The sequence below is a fragment of the Lagenorhynchus albirostris genome, chromosome 3 (assembly GCF_949774975.1).
Source record: "Lagenorhynchus albirostris chromosome 3, mLagAlb1.1, whole genome shotgun sequence".
NCBI lineage: Eukaryota > Metazoa > Chordata > Mammalia > Artiodactyla > Delphinidae > Lagenorhynchus > Lagenorhynchus albirostris.
Genome location: NC_083097.1, coordinates 83337115 through 83364022, shown reverse-complemented (window position 1 = coordinate 83364022; position 26908 = coordinate 83337115). Strand labels below are relative to the sequence as shown.

General features: G+C 34.0%; 2 protein-coding genes across 4 annotated transcripts in view; one reads left to right on the top strand and one right to left on the bottom strand.

The window, feature by feature from the left end:
* The window catches only part of PPIP5K2 (diphosphoinositol pentakisphosphate kinase 2), a 75783-nt gene extending 51313 nt beyond the window's left edge, over positions 1-24470 (bottom strand). Inside the window, exons 1-10 of the mRNA XM_060143349.1 lie at positions 24338-24470; positions 16744-17128; positions 13723-13918; positions 11140-11230; positions 9815-9900; positions 8621-8775; positions 7112-7213; positions 5831-5992; positions 4318-4439; positions 2956-3057 (exon numbers count right to left, since the gene is read on the bottom strand). Coding sequence (XP_059999332.1) covers positions 2956-3057; positions 4318-4439; positions 5831-5992; positions 7112-7213; positions 8621-8775; positions 9815-9900; positions 11140-11230; positions 13723-13918; positions 16744-16857 — 1130 coding nt within the window. The 5' untranslated portion in view covers positions 16858-17128; positions 24338-24470. The remainder of the gene's footprint in view (positions 1-2955; positions 3058-4317; positions 4440-5830; positions 5993-7111; positions 7214-8620; positions 8776-9814; positions 9901-11139; positions 11231-13722; positions 13919-16743; positions 17129-24337) is intronic.
* A 189-nt stretch (positions 24471-24659) lies between these two features.
* Positions 24660-26908, top strand: part of GIN1 (gypsy retrotransposon integrase 1) — a 28691-nt gene continuing 26442 nt past the window's right edge. For 2 of the 3 annotated variants that reach the window (XM_060146178.1, XM_060146175.1), the window contains exon 1: positions 24682-24764. The gene's annotated coding sequence lies outside the window, so the exon portion shown is untranslated. Of the gene's footprint in view, positions 24765-26908 lie in introns of all 3 variants that reach the window. The other variant, XM_060146177.1, reaches the window with a different exon arrangement.

The following is a 26908-nucleotide window of genomic DNA, read 5'->3' as shown; positions in this document are numbered from 1 at the left end:
AGACAAAAGACCTCTATGCAGAAAATTATAAGACACTGATGAAAGACATTAAAGATGATACAAACAGACAGAGAGATATACCATGTGCCTGGATTGGAAGAATCAATATTGTGAAAATGACTATACTACCCAAAGCAAGCTACAGATTCAATGCAATCCCTATCAAATTACCAGTGGCATTTTTCACAGAACTAGAACAAAAAATTTCACAATTTGTATGGAAACACAAAAGACCCCAAATAGCCAAAGCAACCTTGAGAAAGAAAAACAGAGCTGGCGGAATCAGGCTCCCTGACTTCAGACTATACTACAAAGCTACAGTAATCAACACAGTATGGTACTTGCACAAAAACAGAAATATAGCTCAATGGAACAGGACAGAAAGCACAGAGATAAACCCATGCACATATGGTCACCTTATTTTTGATAAAGGAGACAAGAATATGCAACGGAGAAAAGACAACCTCTTCAATAAGTGGTGATGGGAAAAGTGGACAGCTACATGTAAAAGTATGAAATTAGAACACTCCCTAACACCACACACAAAAATAAGCTCAAAATGGATTAATGACCTAAATGTAAGGCCAGACACTATAAAACTCTTAGAGGAAAACATAGGCAGGACACTCTATGAGATAAATCACAGCAAGATCCTTATTGACCCACCTTCTACAGAAATGGAAATAAAAACAAAAATAAACAAATGGGACCTAATGAAACTGAAAAGCTTTTGCACAGCAAAGGAAACCATAAACAAGATGAAAAGACAACCTTCAGAATGGGAGAAAATATTTGCAAAGGGAGCGACTGACAAAGGATTAATCTCCAAAATTTATAAGCAGCTCATGCAGCTCAATATCAAAAAACAAACAACCTAATCCAAAAATGGGCAGAAGACCTAAACAGACATTTCTCCAAAGAAGATTTACAGATTGCCAACAAACCTATGAATGGATGCTCAACATCAGTAATCATCAGAGAAATGCAAATCAAAACTACAATGAGAGGGCTTCCCTGGTGGTGCAGTGGTTGAGAGTCAGCCTGCCAATGCAGGGGACACAGGTTCGTGCCCTGGTCCGGGAAGATCCCAAATGCCGTGGAGCAGCTAGGCCCGTGAGCCACGGCTGCTGAGCCTGCGCGTCCAGAGCCTGTGCTCCACAACGGGAGAGGCTACAACAGTGAGAGGCCCGCGTACCGCAAAAAAAAAAAAAAAAAAAAAAACCTACAATGTGGTATCACTTCACACGGGTCAGAATGCCCATCATCAAAAAGTCTACAAACAATAAATGCTGCAGACGGTGTGGAGAAAAGGGAACTCTCTTCACTGTTGGTTGGAATGTAAATTGATACACCCACTATAAGAGAACAGTATGGACGTTCCTTAAAAAATAAAAAATAGAACTACCATACAACCCAGGAATCCCACTACTGTGCATATATCCTGAGAAAACCATAATTCAAAAAGGGTCATGTACCACAATGTTCATTGCAGCTCTATTTACAATAGCCAGGACATGGAAACAACTTATGTGTCCATGGACAGATGCATGGATAAAGAAGATGTGGCACATATGTACAATGGAATATTACTCAGGCATAAAAGGAAACGAAATTGAGTTATTTGTAGTGAGGTGGATGGACCTTGAGTCTGTCATACAGAGTGAAGTAAGTCAGACACAGAAAAACAAATACCATATGCTAACACATATACATGGAATCTAAGAAAAAAAAATGGTTATGAAGAACCTAGGGGCAGGATGGGAATAAAAACGCAGACCTACTAGAGAACGGACTTGAGGACATGGGGAGGGGGAAGGGTAAGCTGGGACAAAGTGAGAGAGTGGCATTGACATATATACACTACCAAATGTAAAATCGATAGCTAGTGGGAAGCAGCCGCATAGCACAGGGAGATCAGCTCAGTGCTTTGTGGCCACCTAGAGGGGTGGGATAGGGAGGGAGACGCAAGAGGAAAGAGATAGGGGGATATATGTATATGTATAGCTGATTCACTTTGTTATAAAGCAGAAACTGACAAACCATTATAAAGCAATTATACTCCAATAAAGATGTTAAAATAAATAAATAAAATAAATATTAAAAAAAATAAAGTAAATGGACTGTAATCCCCTAACTTCTTTAATTATCTGCCCTGTAGCACAGATCACTATAGACTGAGATTTCATTAAATCAAACAAAATAAAGCTGCTATATTTATTTTGCCCACGTAAGAAGAAAAATATTTCAAACTCAAGTTACTGGAAGATAAAACTGTCTTAGCAGGAATGGTAGGGTACAATTTAACACTTGACAGACTGTGAGACATAGAACATAACTCGATAGAATAAGTTACCCAAAAATATGTTTTGTGTTAAATAAGTTTGGAAATATTGGTTTAAAAACAAAATTAAGTATTTTTGCCCTCCTCTCCGCCCCAATCAGGACTCCTAAGAATATTTAATACGCTAAGATAAAGCTCTAAGCTGTGAATATGAAGCATTTGGTCAACTCACCTGAGTGACAGGTGAATTTCAACCAGTAACTTTCACTAGAATTTATGAAACACTTTGGCAATGTTGGTCTAATTAATTTACTTCAAGATATAACTGTATATTTTTCCTTTACATGATAAGAGCACTAAAGTTGTATGACCACTGACCACGAACCTTTAGGGAACACATCTGTTGGCACCTCCTTTATTCTTATGGCTTAATTCAATAGTTCTATAACTATATAAGCATTTTTCAGGATTTTATTTGGAACAACCGAAAAGATCTTTAGTCTAAATAGCCCCATGTAAAGCATATAATCTATTTCTCCATCTGCAAAGTCAATCATATGAAAACATACACAGTAGAGTGTCTAATACTTATTCAGAAATATAATCTTCACTGTAATAGCACTAACCAATGGGAAAAACCCAAGGTGTTTCTAAATGAAAATATTTAAACTTACATAGTTCCAGATGTAGTTGGTACAATCGGGATATCTTCGGCTTCTAAGGGTATGGACCAGGGGATATGAAACTGTGGAGCAAGCTCTCGCATTACAATATTCCTTCAAGACAAAAAGAAAAGAAAAATTAAACTAGTTCATTTCAAGACAAACCTGGGTATTTAATGACAAATAACTGAGTATTATCGGAGGCAAAGTCAAACTATCTAGTGATTATGTGAATACAGCACATAAAAAGCAACCTAAAAAATCAATCCTGGTCAAGAAAAATTAGATCAGCAGTGCTAAACTGTTGTATAGAACACACTAACAGGATGTTGTGAATTTGGCTTTACTTATTTACTCTCATTTTAAAAATATAAATTACACAGGATTCAAGTAAATCACTGTAACTGCATATCTACTTACAAAGATTCTGAAATCCAAGATTATCTCTTCTGTGTGGCCATTGATCATTTCTTTCAGTTTTTATTTATCACCTGCAAAGCTATTTTAAACTATTGCTCATGTTTAACAAATTTCTTATTACTCTTTGCTAATAAGGTTAATAATGAAAACATGTTTAAGTAATTATAAGACATTTTTTGTTTTGTTTAAATTTAGCATTTATTCATGCTAAAATTTAGTAAGCTCCCTCAAATTTCACTTTAAGGGTAAGTTCACAAACCTTTGAAATATACTATAACAGCTGACCCCAATTATTAAAATACATTTTAAAGTGTAAGTTTTTTACGGCTTTGTCAAATATACTTTGAAATGGTTTAAAAATAGTTCTTGTCTTTCAAGTCGTCTAAATCAGGATATAAGAAAATAAGTCAAAGAATATAAAAATGGCATTTCTATATGCAATAATTTCTTTTATATTCACTTCATAATCTCATGAGATTATTTTAAAGTAACATATGCGTGTAGAAAGCAGAATCATTCATAAGAATTCTAAATTCCAGATATTTCTATTTTATTCTGGTTACTTATTCTGGTTAATTTTGAACCATTAAGTACTATAATTACATATCAAAAACTTGAGAAACAAAATAATCAAATAAATTAGCCATTTTGATGAATAACCACTGTTATAATCACTAAAAATCACTGTTACAGCATTTCTAAATCTATGAAGTTAAATACCTTTAAGCCTTTATCTATACTGGTCATATATTGATTTGTCTTTCATAACCCAAAGTGTAATTCAGGATTTGGCATGGTCTTTGGGCATGTCATTTTATGAACATTGATTTTTACTCTGCAGTGTTTACAAAACCCTGATCACTTGATGTTTACCATTATTTGGTTTCTGAATAACCAGTATGCATTAGCTGTAACAAAAGTAAAGAGGAAGAAGTATAAAGAAGAAAATCTTACCCAAGTATTTTTGCACAATCATCATAATACTTCATGGAATTTTTCACAAAACTGAAGCCATTGACATCACAGACATAGGACTGTCCATTGGCCCGTAACAAATCAAAGCCACAAACTGTTTGCTATTTAAAATAAAGTATAAACTTTAAAGTTCCATTTGAATTATGACTTACAGTTTTCCAGTCTTATTAGAAAACATCAAATTTTATAACTGCCTAAAAGTATATTACTGCTTATCAGTTTACTTCATAGCAAGTAAAAACAAAGAAACTACGTATCTGTAACTTGAATACTCTGAAATATGCATGTCATATGATTATTTAAGTTCTTCCTATGAAGTAGATGTAGAACAATAATGCTTATGGGACTAGAGAGGCCAAGAAATTCTTCAATTAACATTTTATTAAAAAACAAAAGTAAAAATTTTTAAAGGCTTCAATAAATTCTGTGCTAGTAGAAATTATATCATTTTAATCCAAAAAAAACCACAAAAAGCTAAACAGGAGAAAGTTTTGAAGACATATCCCAGAGGAAATGTCCCATTATCCCTATGAATCTTTTAAACGCTGATAACCACATACTTGTGAGCACCTGAAATAAATTTACTTTATTTGGGAGAAAACAGTTGAAGGGTATGAATTTCCTGCTCGGGCTCCAGGAATTTTCTGATCTTCTACATTTTATATTCACATATCACATATTAGTATAATGTTATTTTAAGTCAAGGCTTTTGGAATCCTGGTATTACAAAATTAAAACAATTCACATAAAGCTATTAAAACATATTTCAGGCTAAGATTCCTTCCATGAGAGACTTCAAATTATTAAAACACAAAGAACTTATTTATTATTTAATAACCAGTAATATACACTAGTCTTTAAGTTACATATCCAAGGCAAGGCTTCAACAAGGTAAAGTTTATCCTTTATTAGATTCAAGTTGAACTACTCTATTTAAATCTTTACTGTACAGTACAGGCAAAGCCTAATAATACAGATTGAGAGAACTAGTCAAATGTCATAAGTAAAAAGTTTTCTTTAGGAAGTGTATTAGTATAGCTTTCATGAACATATTTTACTATACATAATAGGCTAAAGGATCAACTGCAAAGGCTAGAAGACTGATGACTTTTTTTATTTAAAAAAATCATTTATCAACTCTGAATAGATACTTGTAATCAGTTTTGGTTATAGGGGTATGTTAAATAATACTCCTGTAATTCTACTGTTTCAGTTAAGTTTTCCTCTGTAATTGTAGTTTCTGAATAAATTGACATGGTTTCCTTCTATATAATACAGAAAGAATAAAGAGAACAAAGGTCTTCATTTATTATATATTTTTAATATTAATGGCACAACAAGAGTCCCTTGAAAAGTACATAAACCATTCAGATATACCACTTTATTTTCTCTGCTTATCTCTCCTGTTATAAGCCCAAATAACATCTCATTTACTCAAAAAAAAAAAATTAGAATTTTTACAAGAGTCTATATGGCCTGCATAACATCTTACCTTAAATGCAAGGCAAACTCTCCAAGCAATTAATTTCTCTCGTGCATTGAGAATAACAGGGTACCTTACTTCTTTTCCTTCACTATCTCGTTCCACCTTGCCATCAAGTGCAGGAGATTTTCGAGCTTCAGCATGGGCATAGTCTGGACCTACTGTATAAACCTTTCAGAAATATTAAAATACATATTTTACTTAAATATATATATATATATAAAAACAGCAGACAACAAATTCAAATAAAAATAATAAATAAAAAATACCTCAGTGTCCAGACTATTTTTTCACATATCTTTCTATTTTACATGTGAAAATTTTCAATACACTGGAAGAGGTTATAAATAATTAATTATACAGCAAAAATTGGTAAAGTGAGGTCCTGTTCTCTATAAAAAATAATTATACTGAACATTATGAGGGAATACTAGAATGCATATGATGTGACCCTTCTCAAATTGTTTTAGTTTAACAAAGTAGAGGTACAAATAAATTTAAAAATTACAGAAGGAAGTAACTGCCAAAATAAAGATTTAAAAGGGGGTGGGGGATGAGGGACAGCATGAATTCAAAAGCAGACAAGAGACGGAAACGCACTCTAAGCAAAGGTAATAAACACAGACAAAGGGCAGAGAAACCAAACAGCATGAGGTATTCAGGTAACAGTACGTATTTGATATGGTTTATAATGTAAGAAATAAGGTTTGTAGGACAGAGGGCAGACTGTGAAGTATCTATGCCAGCCTTATAAATCTGATTATTACCCTGTGGTCAATGAGGATCCACAAGAGAATTTTTAAAAAGAAGTTCATGATCAGGTTTACACCTAAGAAAGAACTCTCTAGACACAGACTGGCTGAAGGTAAAGCAGTTAAGACCTTATTTGTCACCAACAGAAATCACACCTATTTTTTTTTAAATCACATTATAGTTGTCAAAGTTCTCAAAATATCATTTACACTGATCAATGCCTGGAAACATCGTGGTGGCTATTAGACCCTTACCCACTATATTTTGGGTTGGTTTTTAAATATTCAATAAAATCTGTCTCCTTGGTAATCCTGTGTGGTTTATTTTAAGCATTTAAGAATATTATCCTGTATAAAGGGTCCATAGGCTTCAGACTGCCAATGGCATTCATAATACAAAACAGATTAAGAATCCCTAGTTAAAAAGAAAGAGATTCAGAATAGAGGTTAGATATAGCTAACTAAAAGGTAATCTCTTTTTCTGAGATCACTGGTAAACTCAAAATACAAAATAAAAATATACTTTAATCAATCCTACCTTAACATCAGTACCATCTGTGGGCATAAACTCTTCATATATATATGAGCCTGTTTTTCGTACATTGCTTTCTGGGGAATAAACACTACTTCTACTGCCAATCTGAAAATAAAAGAAGTCTATCAATGTAAAAACTAAATTATTCTCCTCATTTTTATAAAATAACCCTTTTTACCATCTATTTCCATCACTGATATTTCCAAAAATTTTTTTAATCTACAAATATTTAACAACACATTACATAGTTGACACTATATTATTTTTTGCTCTAATGGTAACTTGAATAGCGTAAAAATACAATGAACACTAAGAACAGTGTTTCTAAGATTCAACCATATTGCTGCATGTAACTACTTTCTTAATACTATAGAATTTTCCTTTGTATAAATAGCCCATAATTCATTCATTTGCCTATCAATATATATTTAGGTTGTTTTCTAAGCTTTAGCTAGTAGAGCAATCTTGCTTCGAACTTTCTTTTAAATATCCCCACGGCACACGTGTGCAGGAGTGTTTCTAAGGCATATACTAGAAGTGGAATCGCTAGGTGATAGAATATGCTCACATTCTACTTACAAAATAATGCCAAAATCTTTTAAAAACTGTTTTAATAATTTCCAGTCTCTCCAGCAATGTATAAGAGTTTCTACTGATCTACAATTATCTATATTTGGTATTGTCAGACTTCCTAATATTTGCCACTCTAATGAATATAAAACAAGTACCTCATTGTGTTCTTACTTTGCATTTCCATGACTGTTTATGAGTGAACGTGCACATTTTTTTTTTTTTTTGGTACGCGGGCCTCTCACTGCTGTGGCCTCTGCCGTTGCGGAGCACAGGCTCCGGACGCGCAGGCTCAGCGGCCATGGCTCACGGGCCCAGCCGCTCGGCGGCATGTGGTATCTTCCCGGACCGGGGCATGAACCTATGTCCCCTGCATCGGCAGGCGGACTCTCAACCACTGCCCCACCAGGGAAGCCCTGAACGTGCACTTTTAATCCTGATATATTGCTAAGTTATATTGCTAAGTAGAAATGCTGCTAACAGCGTTTGGACTTGTACTTGTTTTCCAACTACCTCAATCTTTTTGATCATGCTGATTCAAAAAGTAATTCAATGTCATTATCTTTTAGACTTTACATTTATTTTATTATGGGTGTAAAATTTTGAGCATACTTTCATGTATTTAAGAGTTCATTGGCATTACTTTTTCTATGAACTATCCATTTGGAAGGTCATTTTTCTTAAAAAAAATGCTGATCTTTACCGAATTTCTCACATGACAGATACATAAATGGAAGGTAGAAAGAAGATCAAATAACTTTCTTGGTATTCTGTAGGTAAGCTTTGCTTTTCTAACAAAGTATTGATATGATATCAGTTTTATTAATTTATCTCTAAATGATACATTGTTAATCTTAGTTTTACTAAATACTTCATTACTTCTAGTAAAATTTATACAACAATGTATTTAGAATAGTATTCACTAGGGTAACAAAGGTTTACCTTTCGAAAAAGTCTTTGACTTCCACCACCAGCAGATGTTGGATAATAAATGTAAACATTGTGGTCTTCTGCACTGACTGGCTTTTCTACAAATGGCTTTTGGAAAACTTCCCCATTTACTTCTACATGATCTTCCCCTTCAATCAGATTACATTCTATAAATCAAACACAATAGCAAGAAAAATTATATATTGTATATTACCTAGATATATTATTGAGGACTTTTTTTGTTTTTACTATAATAGAGATTACAAAGAAAAGTAACCTTGGATAATGTACTGATTTGATTTTAATTAAAAATATTTATGCAAACATATGATCTGTGACATTAGGAACTATATTCTTCAAAAATCTAATGGACCGGCCATTTTACCCTGCCACCCCATAGAATTCAAAGTTAGATATGAAATGATATACAAGAAAGATTGAGAAATAACTCCATAATGCTATCATCTTCTGAAAAATGTATGGAATCATTATACCACAGATACCATAAAACATGAAATTATTTAAGTTAGAAAATTAACCAATATACAGAGTAACCAAGCAATCCAATCAGCAAGTTGTACCTCTAGACTAATGAGAAAAGTTCCCTGTTACAGATGGTACTATATCTGGTTTTTAATAAAAATTCCTCTAATGTACAATAAAGTCATCAAAATTCCCCCAAATAGTTATCAGAATATTAAATATTAAAACATATAAACATTTATCTTGCCTTTTTAGACTAAGTGTAACTTACATGCTATGTTTTAGATAACCAGGAAAATGAAGCAAAGGGTACTTTAAAATATTAATAAATAGTAGTATTTCAAAATTCCTACTCATCAGAAGTTTAGTTGTGGCATACTAACATGAAGTTTCTAATACTTAAATCAATAGTCATAGATGAATCACTCATTTACCCCAATCAATACAAATTTATTAAGCATGTAATTTAAAAATTCTTCTTTATGATTCTGATATGTCAAATGTAGACCAAAGAAATGTAGGACATACAACTCCTGATTATTAGTTAGCCTTGTAGTTCATAGTGTCACATTTTAATTGAAATTTAATTGCCTATTTGGATCATTTTTTAAAAATTGAATAGAATACCATAATTTAAATTCTTTCCATTTAATTATAGAAGACAGTGGCTCAAAAGTATGTTAAGTGACAAAAGATAGCTTGTTTAAAATCTCTTACTCTTACCTTTGGGATTATTTGGGTCACGATTCAAAATTGCATAACGAGGAAGTAAAATACCTTCAGCTTGAAGAATACTATATACTTCTCTCCTGAAGAAAAAAGAAAATATCCTTATTGTTTTATTGTTCTGTTTCACAATGAGTATATTACTGTACTGTTCATAAAGTACATTATTACTGTTCTATCATTAAAAAAGTCATGCATATAAAGTCTTTTTTTAAGTAAACAAATATGTCATTTAAAACATTGAAAAGCTGTATTCTCAGTAAATATTCAGCAATATTAGAACAAAAGTGTATGTACAATACTTTTTATGGCATATTAAAATACTAATTTTTAAAATTGGGAATGTAAGTGTATAAAAGTTACTATATCACAATGACAGAATATTACCTAAGTATTAAAAACCTTATACAGTACTCAAAGAATATTTAACAATGTGGGAAAATGTTTATAGTCTTTTAATAGAAATGTGATGCTAATTTTGTAAAATATAAGTGCATATATGTATTGCTTTCTATATTAAAAAAATATGGTAAACGTAGTGGCAGGGTTAAATGCCTTTCTTCATAATTTTATTTTTTAAATTTCTTAAAATGAATATGCATTTATATATATACATATATATTTATACTATATAAACATGTAAACCTAGGGAAAATGTTATAAAAATTGAGATATTAATAACATTACTATCTGGAAAAGGAAAAACAAAAATAGAAAAACAAAAACTATAGGGCCTTACACTTCATATAGCATTTTCATATGTATAACCTCATATTGTAATGCTAAGACAGAATAAAATAGAATATCGGTGAAATTATAAGGGTAGCCAGTAGAGTGAAACACCAATTAAATGAAATATATAAATGCATTTGTATTTTACAATTTCTTTTAAATATCTATGCTTTTGACCTGTTAAATGAATTGCTAAGATATACAGTAAAATATTTCTCAAAATGGTTCCACTTTACCATTAAAAACCTAGTTATAATGGGTAAAGCCGTAGCTTCATCATCAGTCACATGATAGAAAAACTGTTCATAATTTTCAATGGTTTAGTAGGGTCTGGAAATTAAACAGACCTGGTTTAAGTCCTTGTCCCACTACCTGAGAAACTACTTGTGACTTTTGGCAAAATAAATGATCTGCCTGATTCTCAAGTTTTGTCATCTGTAAAACTGGGTATAAATACCTATTTCTAAGTACTATTTCAAGGATATCACAAATTTATATATGTATAAAAACACCTGATACCATGTCAGCTTAAGTAGATACTAAATAAATGTTAATTTTCCTTCCTTAATTTAGCCAACTTAACCACTCACCTATCTTGTATGAGATACTGCATATTCAAGTCATTGATTACAAATGGATTCCTGAGTTTTGCATAGGCAACTGCCTTGTCCAGTGGAAATCCTAAGAACACATATTATTAACATATTCTGTAGAATCTCAAGATAAGTTGACATCTATAACTTAATCAACTTGAATTTATGCCATTTCCTATAAAAGACTAATTTCATTATGCATGTAACTGCTTTCTTTAGAAGACAGAATAATAAATACACAAAACTTGATTTATCTTGTACTAGTAAATAAATCTTATTTTTTCTTAGTGAATTTGATAGATAAGGCACAGCAAGCCAGTGGTTACATAACCCAATTTAGAGCACTGACATGTTAGTTGATGCCTGATTATTCAAAGTCACCTGACAGAAGGTAAGACTACCTCATACACAAATAGAAATCTATATATAAATAAGTGTATCACAATAACCTGGTGAGTTTTAAAAAATTTATATAACTCCTCTTCTAACGATATTTTGATGCATATACATATAAATTAGCTGATAATTCAAAGAACTTAAGCATCTTCAAAAACAGCAAAAGAAAAATTAATTTACATTCAACAGATATGCTCAAAATATAAAATATATGAGCAGAATCATACTTGCTGTTAACTAGGTCAATAACACAGCAGAAATTAAGTCCTTACCATTTCTAGACTTCGGTAAAATTACTAATTACAATGAAAACAAATCAAATGGCAGATATAGTAAGAGATCTAAAAAAAAAGTCTAAATAATTTTAATGATTATACTTCACTCTCTGGATTAACACTAAAAGACTCCAATTTTATCCATCAACGTATAGTTTATGATTAAGAATGGCAGTATACCATAGATGTTAAGAGCATAAACCAAGGTTCAAACCCTAACTCCACCTTTCATTAGCTATGTGACCGTGGGCAAATTTATTTAATATCTCCAAGTCTCTGATTCCCAGCTGTAAAGGGGTATTTTAACTAAAAGGGTTTTGGGGAAATTAAATATAATACTGTATATAAAACACATTACAATACCTGGCATAGTAAGTGCTCAATAAATGTTACCTATTATTATTCCCTAAACAACAATATTTTAATAAATAAGCAAAAGGGTAACAATCATCAGGCATACATAGCTTTAGCATTTAACTATAGTATGCTACAGTGTATCTGTGAAGACACTGTATTTTGTAGCATTATCAGAATAGTTAGTAGAGGAAGGAAGTGTTAAAGCCCACTGAAGTTAAAAAAACAAAACAAAGAGCTATGGTCAGTTAAAAAAAAGATTTAATCCTAAATTCCTCTTAGCTTTTAACATTTAATTAGAAGTACTCTATACCAAGAATCAATGGGCCACAAATCACAAACCCATCTAGTGTTATAGACTCTTAAGAATTCATCACTTACTGTAAAGATGTCTCAATGTCTATGGTTTGAAGCCTTGTAACAGAATTCAGGAAATAAGAAACGCCTATACAGTCATTACCCTGCTTTTGTTGCTGTTAAAGAGGCAGCATGTGGGACATGACCTTAGGTAGTATCTAGTTTTTACAAGCAAATAACTAGCTTTAACTTAATAAATAGGAAGAACCACGTGATAGTAAGGGAAGAACACCTTACCATCAAGGATAAGCAAGTTTTAAGATCATCTAAAATGAATGACTTCAGTCTGTAAAGAAGACCAGGGACTTGACTTCTCTATGAAATAATGAAAATCAATATAGTGTATGGGAGCACAAAAAATCTTAACCTGCTCCATCCCCTTCTTGCTGAAGGGTATGCTTTTTAAACACCTAACTAAAGTGAGACTTTAACACACCTGGAGGCTACATTAGTTTGGTAACAAAAACGATTTAATATGAATACATTTATAACTGAGTGTATATCTTTTAAATTAGAGCTCTTAATGAAAATTCACAGATTCTTAGGTTATAAATTTTCAGACATACACTTAATAACTTTTGATTAGTGGACTTTACTTTGAAGAAATACTTAAGCTTAATTGATATTTCAGTTTGATTTATAAAAGACAGCAAGGAAAATATAAAATTCAAATATTAAGTTCTTAAGAAATAAAGCATGAATATGTATTGAGGAATGATAGATCATCTTCTATATGGCAAAACATATGGGCTTATAATATTTAAAAAATCAAGAATTTGTCCTAAGAAACTTACAGTTGTAAACAAAGACATAAATTCAAAAAGTTCATCACAACCTTATTTTTAATAGTAAAAATTGGAAACCATCTCACTTTTAGCATATTGGTTAAGTATGATATAGTACATTCACAGGATGATATACTGTGACACCATTAAAAATCAGGTTTTTGACAAATGATATAGAAGGGGAAAACCTCTTGATGTAATTAGGTTAAAAATTAAATATAAAATTACATATACACTATAACACTAAAGGTGTTTTTAAAAAATACACACAGAAAAAAAGATTGGAAACAAATATATCAAAATGTTAATATCACTTATCTGTGAGACTAGGTGAGTTTAATTTTATTTTTCTATTTTATCTATTAGTTTTATAGTTAGAAAGGACAAAGAGGTTTCCCTCCCTGTTTTACTACCTTTAGAATGAAAAGAAATAAGACAATCACACAAAGGCCAGTTTTCCACCGGTTCATTCAAAATAACATCTTCTTCAAATACTACTACTGTGATATATTTAAATAAGGAGATCCGTTCAAGAATTTCCTTCATTGGTTTAGATTTGGATTTCTTTGCCATGGAGCATATTCCAACCACAATCTGCCTTTCTGGTGGCTAAAACAGAAAGAAAACAAAAAATCAGGTTGACTTGATAACAACTCCAAAGTACAGCTATCTTAAATCTCTGTCAGAAGTACATAAAGTATGTGATGAATCAATAAAAGTGACACATTACCCAAACAGGCATTTTTCAAGATTATATTGTTATAATAAATACTTAATAATAATAGTTTTCTACAAAGGTCTGGAAAAATTTTTTTAAAGTTTCAGAACACTGTTACTATTTTCATTCAGATTTCAAACTTAAATACTTCCTTAACTGTCTCTAGTGTTTATTTGCTAAATAACAATTTAGCAAATTGTTAAATTGCTAAAGGAGCAAATAAGGCCTAAAGGGCCAATAGGAGTAAGATAAAGAATTCTCTTGCCTAAAATAAGATATTTTCACTACAAAGCTATGCAGTGTTAAAATATTTTTGTAGATTGAGCTTAAATATGAGTTGGTCACCAATGACAACTTAGAAGGAAATTTTGGAGAAAGCCACACTGTTAAACAGAGGTGTCTATGCTCTTTGACACCCCAATCTTCATACTCAACATTCCTAGTTTATAGTGTTGCTCATCTCTGGCACCCTTGCTACAGCTCAAAGGCCATGATTCAGCCTGAAATTTAAAACGCAGAATATAGAAAACTTATGAGTAGCTCATGGGTTTATAAAATTACTCAAGATTCATTCTGAGGTCTTTGCTTTCAGGTACTTTGAGAGTTTTATCAAATATAAAGCTGTGTCCAGTTTTCCATTTCAGTTCTTCTCTCTTCTATATTTATTTATTTCATATGACATTATAATCTGGGCCCAAAAGTGTTTTACTAGAACTTCTCTTATTATAAATCTAAAAATAAAACGGGGCAACATCTGAATAATAATTCTTCTTTATGCTTAGCATTATTCCTCTCACTCATATGAAATTTAGAGTTCAAATTGGTATTGGATTTGATGTTACCATCAAAGGTTGTAAATTCTAACCTCCCTGGGATCTGCTGTCTTTCACCCTCTGATCATCTACTTTTATGTTCCCTTATTCAATTCTTTCCTGATCAAAAGCCTCGGCATAGCTCATTATGATGTTCCTTAAGTAGATTTCCCCTAGACAACAAGAGTACTCAACCTAACGTCTTTGATACCTTAACAGAACAATCTGGAACAAATCATTTTATCAATCTACAGGTCAAATGAACCAAATCAAGCTCCTCAAAATGTGAACTCAATTTAATTAGTACAATATTCCAAGAATTATGCTAAGCACTGAAGAGTTACATATACAGAAACTACCTGTCATCAAGCACTTTGAATCTAACAGGAAACACAGTAATCATACAGTACATAGTGATACACAGAATAGAAGTATATAGTCAAGGTATAGAAATGGTATTGAGGAAAAAATGTTCAAGTTTCTCATGGGGAAAAGAGTAAGGAGAGGGGGAAGACTGAACAACATGAAATCTGAGGTTTTGAAGAACGAAAACTGATTCACAAATTATCCAAAAAGGAGGGGTATTTCACAGAGATAAAGAAGTACATACAACAGCAAAGAGGCATGGTACAAGATGGGATATGTGGGAAATAAAAATCTGATATTGCTAAAACATAAAAGGTAAAAGAGAAGAGAGAAAAGTACAGTTCTAGACATAGGAGAGAGATAAAAATCCTTATATGGAAGAAGACTGGACTTGATTTATCAGCGGTGTTCTCATGTGCTCAGAAGAACTCTACAGAAAAGGGGTAAGCGTAGCAGAGGCAGAATCAAAAGTACTTTCTAGTCTAAGTCAGTTAGAGAAGCTCTGCTTTTATGTTTTAGTTACTGGACTTCTACATAAGACTTTAGATGAAGAAAAGTTTTGGCTGGTATGAGAAGTTTGAAAACCATCATTTTTTTCTAGGGGTGAGGTGGGGGGGTGGGATAGATTTTAAATGGGTGACAGTCTGATTTTGCATTTCAGATGTATAACTGCACTGTGAAAGGTGTTAAATAACATTTCATTGTTAAATAACAGTGAAAAAGAATTTGAAGAGTCATCTAATAGCTATTTTTGGTTCATTTTTACTACTTACATCAAGTATAACAGGTTTTTGTTTTAAAACAAAATTCTTTTTTCAATTGGAAATATAAGAAACACATATTTTAAGTTTGTATTTTAAATAGGTTCTCAAAGTAAAGCAATCTCTAATTGTAAAGGGACAAAAATGATGAGTAATAAAAATGTTGAGCTAACATAACCATAGCAAAATAAACATAATAAATGTGTGTTACTCCTAAAGATCCAGTATGGTTTACACACATACACACACACACCCGTAGATACTTGAGGTAGTTTCTCCTAGTCACACAGTTTAGACTTCTGAATAGTTAATAAAAGGGTATCTTCAGGTCAGCCACTACTTGTGTTGACAACATGACAAACTTAATGAAGCTGGTTAAGCAGTTCTTCTTTAATACCTTTAAAATTCTTTATCTTGATGTATTTGCCTTAGCACTTCTACATACAAGGAACCCTTTTGATTTATGGCCCTGATTACTCTTTCTCCTTGTCACTTTTTCTACCTAACCCTGTGTTATATTAGACATAGCAATGAAAGACACTAAATTAGTCATTATTAAACAACTTAGAAATCTGATCTCTAATTGTCTTTCTTGAAGCACTATAGATTCAGTAATGTTACTAATGAAACACAGTATGCTTTTTCAGTTTAAAACTTTCCAACAAATTTCTATATAAAAAAATGTCTTAATAATTTAAGACAATGGTATCAATTCCCCTTCACAGTGATCAGTAAAAAGCCCAGACTGTATTGGTCTTCACTAAACAAACAACTTACAGATTCATCCTCCTCCTCCTCATCTTCATCTGCATGGTGGAAGAAGTGTCGATAATTTCCAGGGTTTATTTCTGTATCCTCAGGTCCAACAAAGAATCTGGGGCCTTCACTCATTTTTATTTCATTTGATATAAATATAACTTAAATGTGATATACTAAAACTGTTTCTAAATAAACAGCATCTGAAAAAAGCATTCTCTCTGTTAGAGTTGACACATGGGTCTGTTGCAGCTTGTTTCTGCTTATACAATCACTTGAAATTGTGATGACAGTTAGTTGGCAAATGTTCATTTGTTCTCAGATATTATTGCTTCATTGTTGATGCAGTTTAAAAGACAAGACAGTGACCTATTGCTTCAGTGAGTTGATATGGCAATCTTTTTACCTAAAATGCAATTAAAAAATTAATTTTGGAGACTGTACTTCAAAATCACTCATGTAAAAATAACTTTAAATGACACTTGAAAATCATTATCAATAACTTGATGTATACCTTCAAATGAAAAGACATTTTTCCATAAACTTAAGAAATTTAGACTCTCATCTTCAATAATATATATCTTGGCAATTTAACAAACTGATACAAAATAACAAAAAAGAGTACACTAAATTCAAGTCTAAAAATATCTAAGGAATTAGGAGAAAATTATTCAAATTATAACAGAATTACACTAAAAGCTAAATCCCTCGGGCTTCCCTGGTGGCGCAGTGGTTGAGAGTCCGCCTGCCAATGCAGGGCACACGGGTTCGTGCCCCGGTCCGGGAAGATCCCACATGCCGCGGAGCGGCTGGGCCCGTGAGCCATGGCCGCTGAGCCTGCGCGTCCGGAGCCTGTGCTCCACAACGGGAGAGGCCACATCAGTGAGAGGCCCGCGTACCACAAGGAAAAAAAAAAAAAAAAAAAAAAAAAAAGCTAAATCCCTCTGCACATAGCTCAGTAATATCTGAATGGAATGGAAAAAGATAAAATATAATGTGGATTTAAAAATAATTAACAACTATACACCAATATGAAATTACATTAAATCAATTTTTAAAAAGGCTTCAATTTGTAAAAGTTCAATTTGCAAACAGGTTTTTTGGGGTACATAACCATTCTTCATTTTGGTCTCACATATAAATCAACAGAACAAGATTAGAATGAAAACAGGATTTCATTATAACAGCAGCTCAAAGTTTTAGAGTCACAAACGTTTTTGCAATTTTATAATAACCATAAATGGAGTATAACCTTTAAAAATTGTGAATCACTGTATTGTACACCTGTAACTTACATATTATATGTCAAGTATACCTCAATTTAAAAAAATAAAGCCTAAAAAAAAAAAAACCTGTGGCAAATCTACTAAAATCTATGGATCTTCTCAGAAAAAATACACATGTACACTAAATTCTGCAAGCAATTTTATGTGATTGACAGACATCCAAACTTTTCCACAAAAACAGATGCCCATGAACATCAGTTTAAGAACTATCATACAACAGTGATACAACCTCAGAATATTCCTTAGCAAAGCTGTTTACATGTACTTGGTTCCTTGGTCATATTAAAACTAATCACCTACCAAGATGAAACTACATATCAAATACTTTATTAGATTACTGTAATACAGGAAATTACTTGATTAAATATTCTTAGGAGCTGAATGATAAGCTAGCTAGAACTGCAAAGCATAATGCCAAAAGTCCTATCCCTAAAGATCTAATTCCAGTTTAATTGGTGGCTCCCTATGAAACATTAAAACTAGTTTAGCTTGGGCTTCCCAGGTGGCGCAGTGGTTAAGAATCTGCCTGCCAATGCAAGGGACATGGGTTCGAGCCCTGGCCTGGGAAGATCCCACATGCCGCGGAGTAACTAAGCCCATGCACTACAACTACTGAGCCTGAGATCTAGAGCCCGCAAGCCACAGCTACTGAGTCCACGTGCCACAACTACTGAAGCCTGCGCGCCCAGAGCCTGTGCTCCACAACAAGAAGCCACGACAATGAGAAGCCCGCGCACCACAATGAAGAGTAGCCCCCACTCACCACAACTAAACAAAGCTTGTACACAGCAACGAAGCCCCAACACAGCCAAAAGTAAATAAATAAATAAATTTATATTAAAAAAAAAAAAACTAGTTTACCTAGCCAGGCAACTACATTATTATGAAATTTAAAACTTTGTCATTAAAGAAAAGAAGCAGAAATAATTCATTTTATGTATCAGTGCTTTTTATTCCTATTTCCCTTGTACTGTTTCATACATAAAAGATGTTTGCTGAAAAAAAAAAAAGAAAGTTTCCAATTGTTGTAAAACTTGATGGTAGTGAATAAGCTGATCTCAGTTCTTCTGTTTTGTATCAAAAGGCAAGCTTCTTTGGTTTCCTTTTAGTTTTTAACCCCTCCCATCCACCTAAAACCAGCTCTAATATTGAATATTTAGTACCAGAAAGGGCATGTGTTTTAGAGTCAGATATACCTATTTAAATCTGTCATTACATAACAAGCAACTTATGCTAGTTTCTCTAAATTTCTTCATCTATAAAAAAGGGGGTATCATAGTACCCTGTAACTCTGTGAAGAGTAAGCAAATGTTTGGCGTATACTAAACACTCAATAAACCTTAGTTTCTATAGGCACTCTATAAACCAAGCTCCCTACTAACATAACATAAAATCTAACAAAATGAATATTGCTCATTATTTGTTGACCTAAATCACAAATAACTTTTAACCTATTACAGAAGGCACAGTATTAGGTGCTAGCAATATAAAGTCAAAGTAAACATGAACCTTGTTCTTAAGCAGCTTAAGGTCTAGAAAGAAGACAGCCAAGTAAATTAACATTTTCTGTTTTAGTGTGATAAGCACACCAACAAAACTACAATAGAAATATGCAATAATGTCTCACTTTTCAGAACGGCAACAGTGGGAGATGTATTTCAGTGCATATAAAGATATGTTTACATATATATATATGTATGTAAGTATGTGTATACTTTATGGCATGATTTTAAAATTGTACTTTCTTCTAATTTAGGTGCTTTAATGAGTGATAATAATCCTGTTCTACAGAACTGAAAATTAATTTTCAAAAACTGTAATTTTAGAGTGTTCATCGTGAAAAGTCTAGAATGCATAAAAATGAAAATTTATAAGTCAGTTAATAATACCATGACCCAGTGGCAGAACTACTGGTTGTAGTTCTTAGTTGTGGAATTATTGGGTTGTATTTCCTACTAGTCCCTTTACTCTATATTTTCCCAAACTTTTGAGCTACTTTATATGTGTATTATGTGTGAGTAGAAATCAGCTTTTGGAAAAAAATGTGTATCCTGCACATTTTTTTCCAAGAGTATAAATGAATGACTGATCTGTCCCCTTCTCTTCACTTAGTCAAATTCTGTTTCAGTCTTCAATGCTGCTTCAAATACATATATGTCTTCAAATACATATATGTATGTCCCCCATCTGATTATGGGTTTAGGTCTGAAACCATGTCTCATTCACTCATTTGGAGAGAGACGATAGACAAATCAACAAATAAATATATGATAGGAAGACCTCCCTAATATGGTGACATTTGAGTAGAAATCTGAATTAATGAGGAAACCAGCCATGGGGTTATATGACAAGAGCATTCCAGACAAGAAACAAACTCTAAAGGCCCTAAAACATAAATATTTGGCAGATTTCACATGATCAAGGAAAAGTAAGGAGAACATTGCAGCTGGAGCAGAGCAAGCAAGTAAAGGAAAAATGGTAGAAAATAAAGTCGGAGAAGTAGCTAAGATACATACAGAGGACTGAGAAGCCACGGTAAGAATTTTCAATTTTATTAAATGTGATTGGATTGCTTTTAAGAGAATGGGAGAAGAAGAAGTAGAGACAAGCTATACTGACAATTCTTTTGAAGGGCTTTGTTATAAGGGTAGGCAAAGGCTTTATTTTTTGTTTTCTCTTCTGATATATGAATGATACTTACAAATACCAGAAATAGACAGAACAGGCTAGTGGTTAATAGTATGGATTCTGGAGCCAAAAACACTTGGTGTTAAATCTTAACTCCAGTAGCTGTGTGACATTGAGCAAGTTAATTAACCTCTAAGAGCCTCAGTAAATTGTACCTATCTTTCAAGTTGTTTTACAGATTAAATTATATTTAGAAAGTTCTTATATCCCACCGCTCAGGCAATACTCCATACCAATTTTATCAAAATATTTGGGAGAAAGGCCCAGGTATTTTTAAGGCTTCTCAGATTCTAATGTGCACCCAAGTTTGAGAACCCCTGTACAACTCAAAAAAAGGAGGGGGAGTGTAGAACAATGGAAGTACATGGCAAGCAAAACCTGTGTTTGCCATTGTTAGGGGAGCATGCTATTATTACAGGAGATCTGATGATCTGATAAAAAAGGAGACAAAGCTGATGAAGCAGAGTCTTTGTCTTCTTGACGCTTGGCACATCTCAAGTACCCAAAAAATATTCCCTCACAAACCTTTCCTTAACAATTTCCAAGATTTCTTCTCTGAATCATTCATTTTGCCCTTTGGTCACCTCTAACTTTGGCATTATTTAGCTGTTTTGGTTGTGTACATCCCTTCAAAACACGATAAGCTTCAAGAGAACGAACATTTATTCACCATTGCTACCTGGTGTGTACTTAATTTGTTAACCCAGGGCCTCGCAACACATTGCCTCACCATGAATGAATACTTTAAGTATGCCAAGTGTGGCAGCTGGAACCCCCGGCCAGTTGCCTCCAACACCACTCTCTTCAGTTTCTCCTGGAAACATCGTACAAATACTATCACTTTCTATGAATACTCTAATATGAAAAAAGTTGGGAAGCAGTTATGACTTTGTGATTTAACAATTATTCTTAGCAATCCTGGGATTAGAGATATTTTCCTCGTTTTACAAATGCTTCCAGTACATAGATAAATGTCCATCATTTGATTATAAATGAGGACTTGAAGCTCAGAAAGTTCAAGAAATTTGACTGTAACCACACACCCAATAAGACCTGTAAAAAGAAATCAAATCCAAGTCTGTTTAAACCAAAGGCCATCATGATCACTTAAGGGCAAAATCAGAACTCCACAGTCCTTACCATAGTATTACACATATTAAATAAATACTTATAAAACTAAAAGTATGAAATAAATGTATTTTTTGTTTCCCCTACCCAAGTGATATGTATACTGTAGTACAAGATGAAATTTTATGGGCATGATAGGAAATCCAGGATATTCTAATGAATTGCTATTTCACCTGAACCCCTGACAAACCAAATATACCTTATGCATTTCCACATTATTTAGCATTTCGACCAACCTACATCCTCCATCATGAATTCCAAAACATATAACTGGCCTTAAAGATATTACATTATTCAAGTATCAAAGTTGAGCCTTTCTTATTTTTAAGATTCTTTGTATAGCAGTAGTCCCATAATAAACTGGCTACATCAGAATTATCTGGGACATCTGTAAAAACTCAAGTTAATAGACCTCCCACAAATTTTCTACAGCAGCATTTCTTAACCAGATAATCTATATTTTAACAAATCAAAGTGTAGCCAGGTTTGGTAATCTGTTTAAATTTGTGCAAAAGACAAATACCTATTAAGGCTGATTTCTAAATTTGAAATTAGTATCATGCTACTAAAGTACCCACACTCAAAGCACTGGTTCTCAAACTCTAGAATGCACTCAAATCACCTAGAGGGCTTGTTAAACTACTAAACTAAAAAGGCTGGAAGTCACACCTTTGCTAACCCCCAAATACACATCAGCACCCTCTTCCATCCTCTATGTTCCACAGCATTTTGGATCTATCTTTACAAATATGTTTCCACTACAGTTACAGTTTTCCTCCCCAACTTTTTATTGTGAAAAATTTCAAATATTCACAGAAACTGAAAGAACAGTTCACTGTAAACACCCATATACCCACCACTGGACTCAACAATTGCTCTAAGTAAGTTGTAGACATTTGAAAGTTAAGTTGTAGACATCAATATGTGTCATCTCTAAATACTTTACTATGCATCTCCTAAAAATAAGGACATGCTCTTACAAAACCACAGTATCATTTCCACATAAGAACATTAATAGTTCCACAATACTATTCATATGTAGTTGCATGAGAGCTTTTAGAGAACGAGGATGTCATCTATATATTCCCAGTACTTAATTGGTGCACAGCACTTATTTGGGTGATGAATAAGTGTTCCACCAATTGTTAAGTTTGATATCCTCACAACTACCCTGCAAGTCGTGAGTTTAAAACTTAAACAGCAAGCTTTGATCGCACAACCTGCACCTTCTGCCCACCAGTTTAATCACCTGCTTTAAACAAACCCATGCAAGTTTAAGTATTTTGGTTTCTGCACTATTTAATTCTGCATCAATACTGAAGCTCCATGAAGACAGACGTCACATCTGTCTGCCTTCAGATACCTAGATAGGCATACCAAATATTTTTCTAATGAATACTTTCAGCTACTGAAAATGTTAGTGAAGAAGTTGGAAGCAATGAAGCACAATGGTAAGACAATGGTAATGTAATAGTTAAGTATACAGATTTTGAAGTATGAAAAACCTGCTTTCTAGTACAGGTTTGTTCAAACGTTTACCAGTAGAAAAAATTTACTAGAGCAAGTTAAGTGAGGCTTAGAGATAAGGCTCAGTTCCTACCTCTGTAAAATGAGAATAATAATCTAATACAATACACCTCATGGAATTGTTGAGAGAAGTATATGAGAAACTATGTAAAGCACTTGGCACACATAAGAACTCAGTGAATGGCAGCTATCATTATTTTTTTTATTTGCTTGAAACAAAACCTTTATTTTTCATGAAGAATTTTCAGTAGCAAAGCAAAACCCTATCCCACTGCAGAGCAAGGATGCTAGGTGCCTAAGTCAGCAAGGAGGCTTCCTACTTCCACAACTAAGCTTTTCAATACGCTAAAGCCAAAGTAAGTATCATCCACGGGACTCCAAAGGTCGCAAACTCCCAGGAAGTCCTAGTAGATGAGATCCAGTGGTCACCACCCTCGCCCCTTCCCCCTCGAAGCGCGCGAGGATGCAACACTCCAACGGATCAGGGGCGGCAGTGACCTGCAGCCTCCTTCCCTACTCTGGAAAGCTGCAACGGAAGGGGCTTTTGGTCTCTTGTAGTGGAGTGGAGAAACCGAGGAGCAGAAGGACAAAGACTGAGGAATGAAAATGAAAATAGCCATCTCTACCCACAGCAGTTCCCAAACTCGAGACTGCCTACTTCGGTGGAACGAGACCGCAGCCTGGCATACCAGCCAGAACCTTGGCAGTTCCCTTCGAGCTAAGATGAAACCTCCGGTATCTCAAACCCAAGAAATGGAAAAGGGAAGTAATGGAGGAGAAAGAGAAAATAAGACACGGAAAGACCCTCAAGGCTGTACTGTCACTCCTCCACACCCACGCTGCCTATCTGGCACATGCCCCTAGGAGGAGCGCGTGTCTAGGCTCCCCCAGAGCGCAGCAGGAGACAAAACAACTGCCCAGCAGCTGCCGCAAACCTCGGGGGACCAGGTTCCGCATCTTGATTCCTTCGGTCACTGGGCCCGCACCTGCCACGGCTGGGGTCGTCACGCGAACTGCAGGAAATGACCACGCCCATTCAGGCCTCGGTTTCCCCTTTAATCCCCGGGACAGAACTGAGGTGTTCATCAAAGAGACTCCAGCTGTTAGCTTGAACCTGGGTCTTTCTTCAATAGCAGCTGGAAGGCCACGGAGAGATACTGTAGGCAACACTACACCTCGCCGAACCCTGGTCACGCCTCTTCCCCTCCCGCCTCGGGTCTCACACCGAAACCTCACCGGGCGGAACGATTTCCGGCAAGAACCAAACGATCCGCCCTAACCTTTTGTGACCGAAGCTCCGAGGCCCCCGTAAACACTCCTCTCTTAACCACACGGGTAGTTCCGCTTCCGGCAGCACCACATAAATCGCGAGAGGACGCTTAAATCTTGACGCTTGCGTTTAGGACCACTTCGGTGAGTGGTCGTTTTGGTGTGTTCACACTTGATGATTTTTTAAAATGAGGCGTGAGCTGACAGTAATTTCAAAACCATTCGCGTCAACTAGTTTAAAGAAGGGTTTAATTGACTTTGTGGAGATTGCGCAGGCGCCCTTGGAGCGGGAGGGCCTTGCTTGGGCGTTGCGATGCCCGCGACAGCTGAGCAGGAAAGGGACGTGTTCCGTTGTCGGGCCTAGGGAGGTGCCTTCTGCGTGTGACCGACTTTTACTTATTGGTCGTTTTCTTGCCTACGCTAAATTACCTGGACCTTGCCCTTAAGAATTAGTTAACGAGTAACCCAGACTCTGGAAATGCTCCCTCAGAGTAGCAAATTCAGAAGTTGAGTGCTGCCTTTGGCTGACAGTAAAGAATTCTCCTCCTTACTTTATCATAGTTGTCATTTAATCTTTTGCCCCAGATTAAAATCTCCTGTGGCGGGGAGAAATGCGAGTTTAAGGGAGAATCTTGCCCTGTTGTTTTAAAGGAAAATTACTATCTCTGTGGATGTTCTTTAAATGAGCGTTTCTGAACCAAAGTAGAGAAATAATTTTTAAAATTTAAATTCCTTTATCACATGTGGCTTCATGTTTATGCATATGGAGATGAAGGCGTTTCTGTTAAATGAATTTGCACGTTGAAGTGAAGCAGATTATAGGGAAGTGTATTGTGTAATTAGATTTCCCAGTCGTTTTCGTTACATAAAATTGTGCACTTCCAGTTTTTCAGAGATTATAATAGAATAATTCAGAAGTAAAATTAATGATCCCAAGTAAATATGTTTATCGAAATATTACAGATTTTAAGTTTTAAAGTTGGGACATATGTGTATTATAACCTTTAGAAGCTTAAATTGGGTTTTGCCCTTGGTGAAACACAGTTAAATCCTAATTTTATTTAAAGTGGTACCTGACTGCCTTTATTGCACACACAAGATAAAATTATTAAAGGAATCAAGTAATAAGTATTTACACCTACAATAAGTATTCATTGATTTCATCTAATGTTGTACCAGGGACATAGTGTAAAAAGCTCAACCAAATTTGATCCTGACAGTTCCTCAATTAGGATTTGTAATAAGACACCTGTACTGCCTTTTCTCATCCCTACATATTTTAATACATGAGTAATTATTTTTTTTAAGAATTCTTGAAAATATGAGCATATCCAAAAAAGGTGTAATGTAATCTTCGTGTTTATAACTCAAACCACTTAATTCTCCCTTGTAAATGATACCTTTGTTTAATAATATTTGGGAATAGGAAGATATTTATCTTTGTTCTGAGTATTATAGCCTAAAGCCATTTGCTCATATTAACTATTCCATTGGATGGTTTCTAGGGACCAAATAGTTCTTTTGAAAAGGAAAAAACTATTAGTTCTTTAAGTTATACCTATATATAAATAGCAAACATTAGCAGGAAACTTTTAACCTTCCACTTAGAGGACTATACTTTTTGTGAACTGATTTTTCTTTCTTATTCGTTTTCTATTTCTCCTTGTCATCTGTCTTTAGTGCCAGAACCACAAACTTGTGAACCCAATTAGAGTATAAACTCATTATAAAGTATACAACTCTTGATTCTTCTGGGTTTCGTGTTTAGCAGTAAAACATAAATAAACATTGCTATGTAACATTAATCTCGTTCCATTAATGAAAGGAACGAGATTTTAAAATCTTTTTTTCCTTGAAGATAAAGGTTTTGAGACAAGAAAGTTCTCTGCTACTTTGAACAGTTTTATATGGATGATAATAATACTTAAAACATTTTAACAGTAATTATATATTGCTTTACCATTTGCAAAGGACTTTTCAAATTCATAATTATCTCATTGATCTTCATAATTGTGAAAAAGGAAAGGTAAGTATTTCCTTTTTGTCAAACATGGATACTGAGACAGGTAACTGTCACATGCTAGAAATTCTGACTCCTAAAAGCCGTACCTTCTTAGACAGGCCCTACTTGTAGTACCATATATCAATACATGCAAGTGAAGTAATGTTTGCTGAAGTGAAATAATAGTCACCTTTGGAACGTGTGCTCTTTTTAAATTCAATGCTACCTCTCCTGTCAGGAAATGCAAGTAATTCTTACTCATTTACAAATAGTTGAATGTTCACTG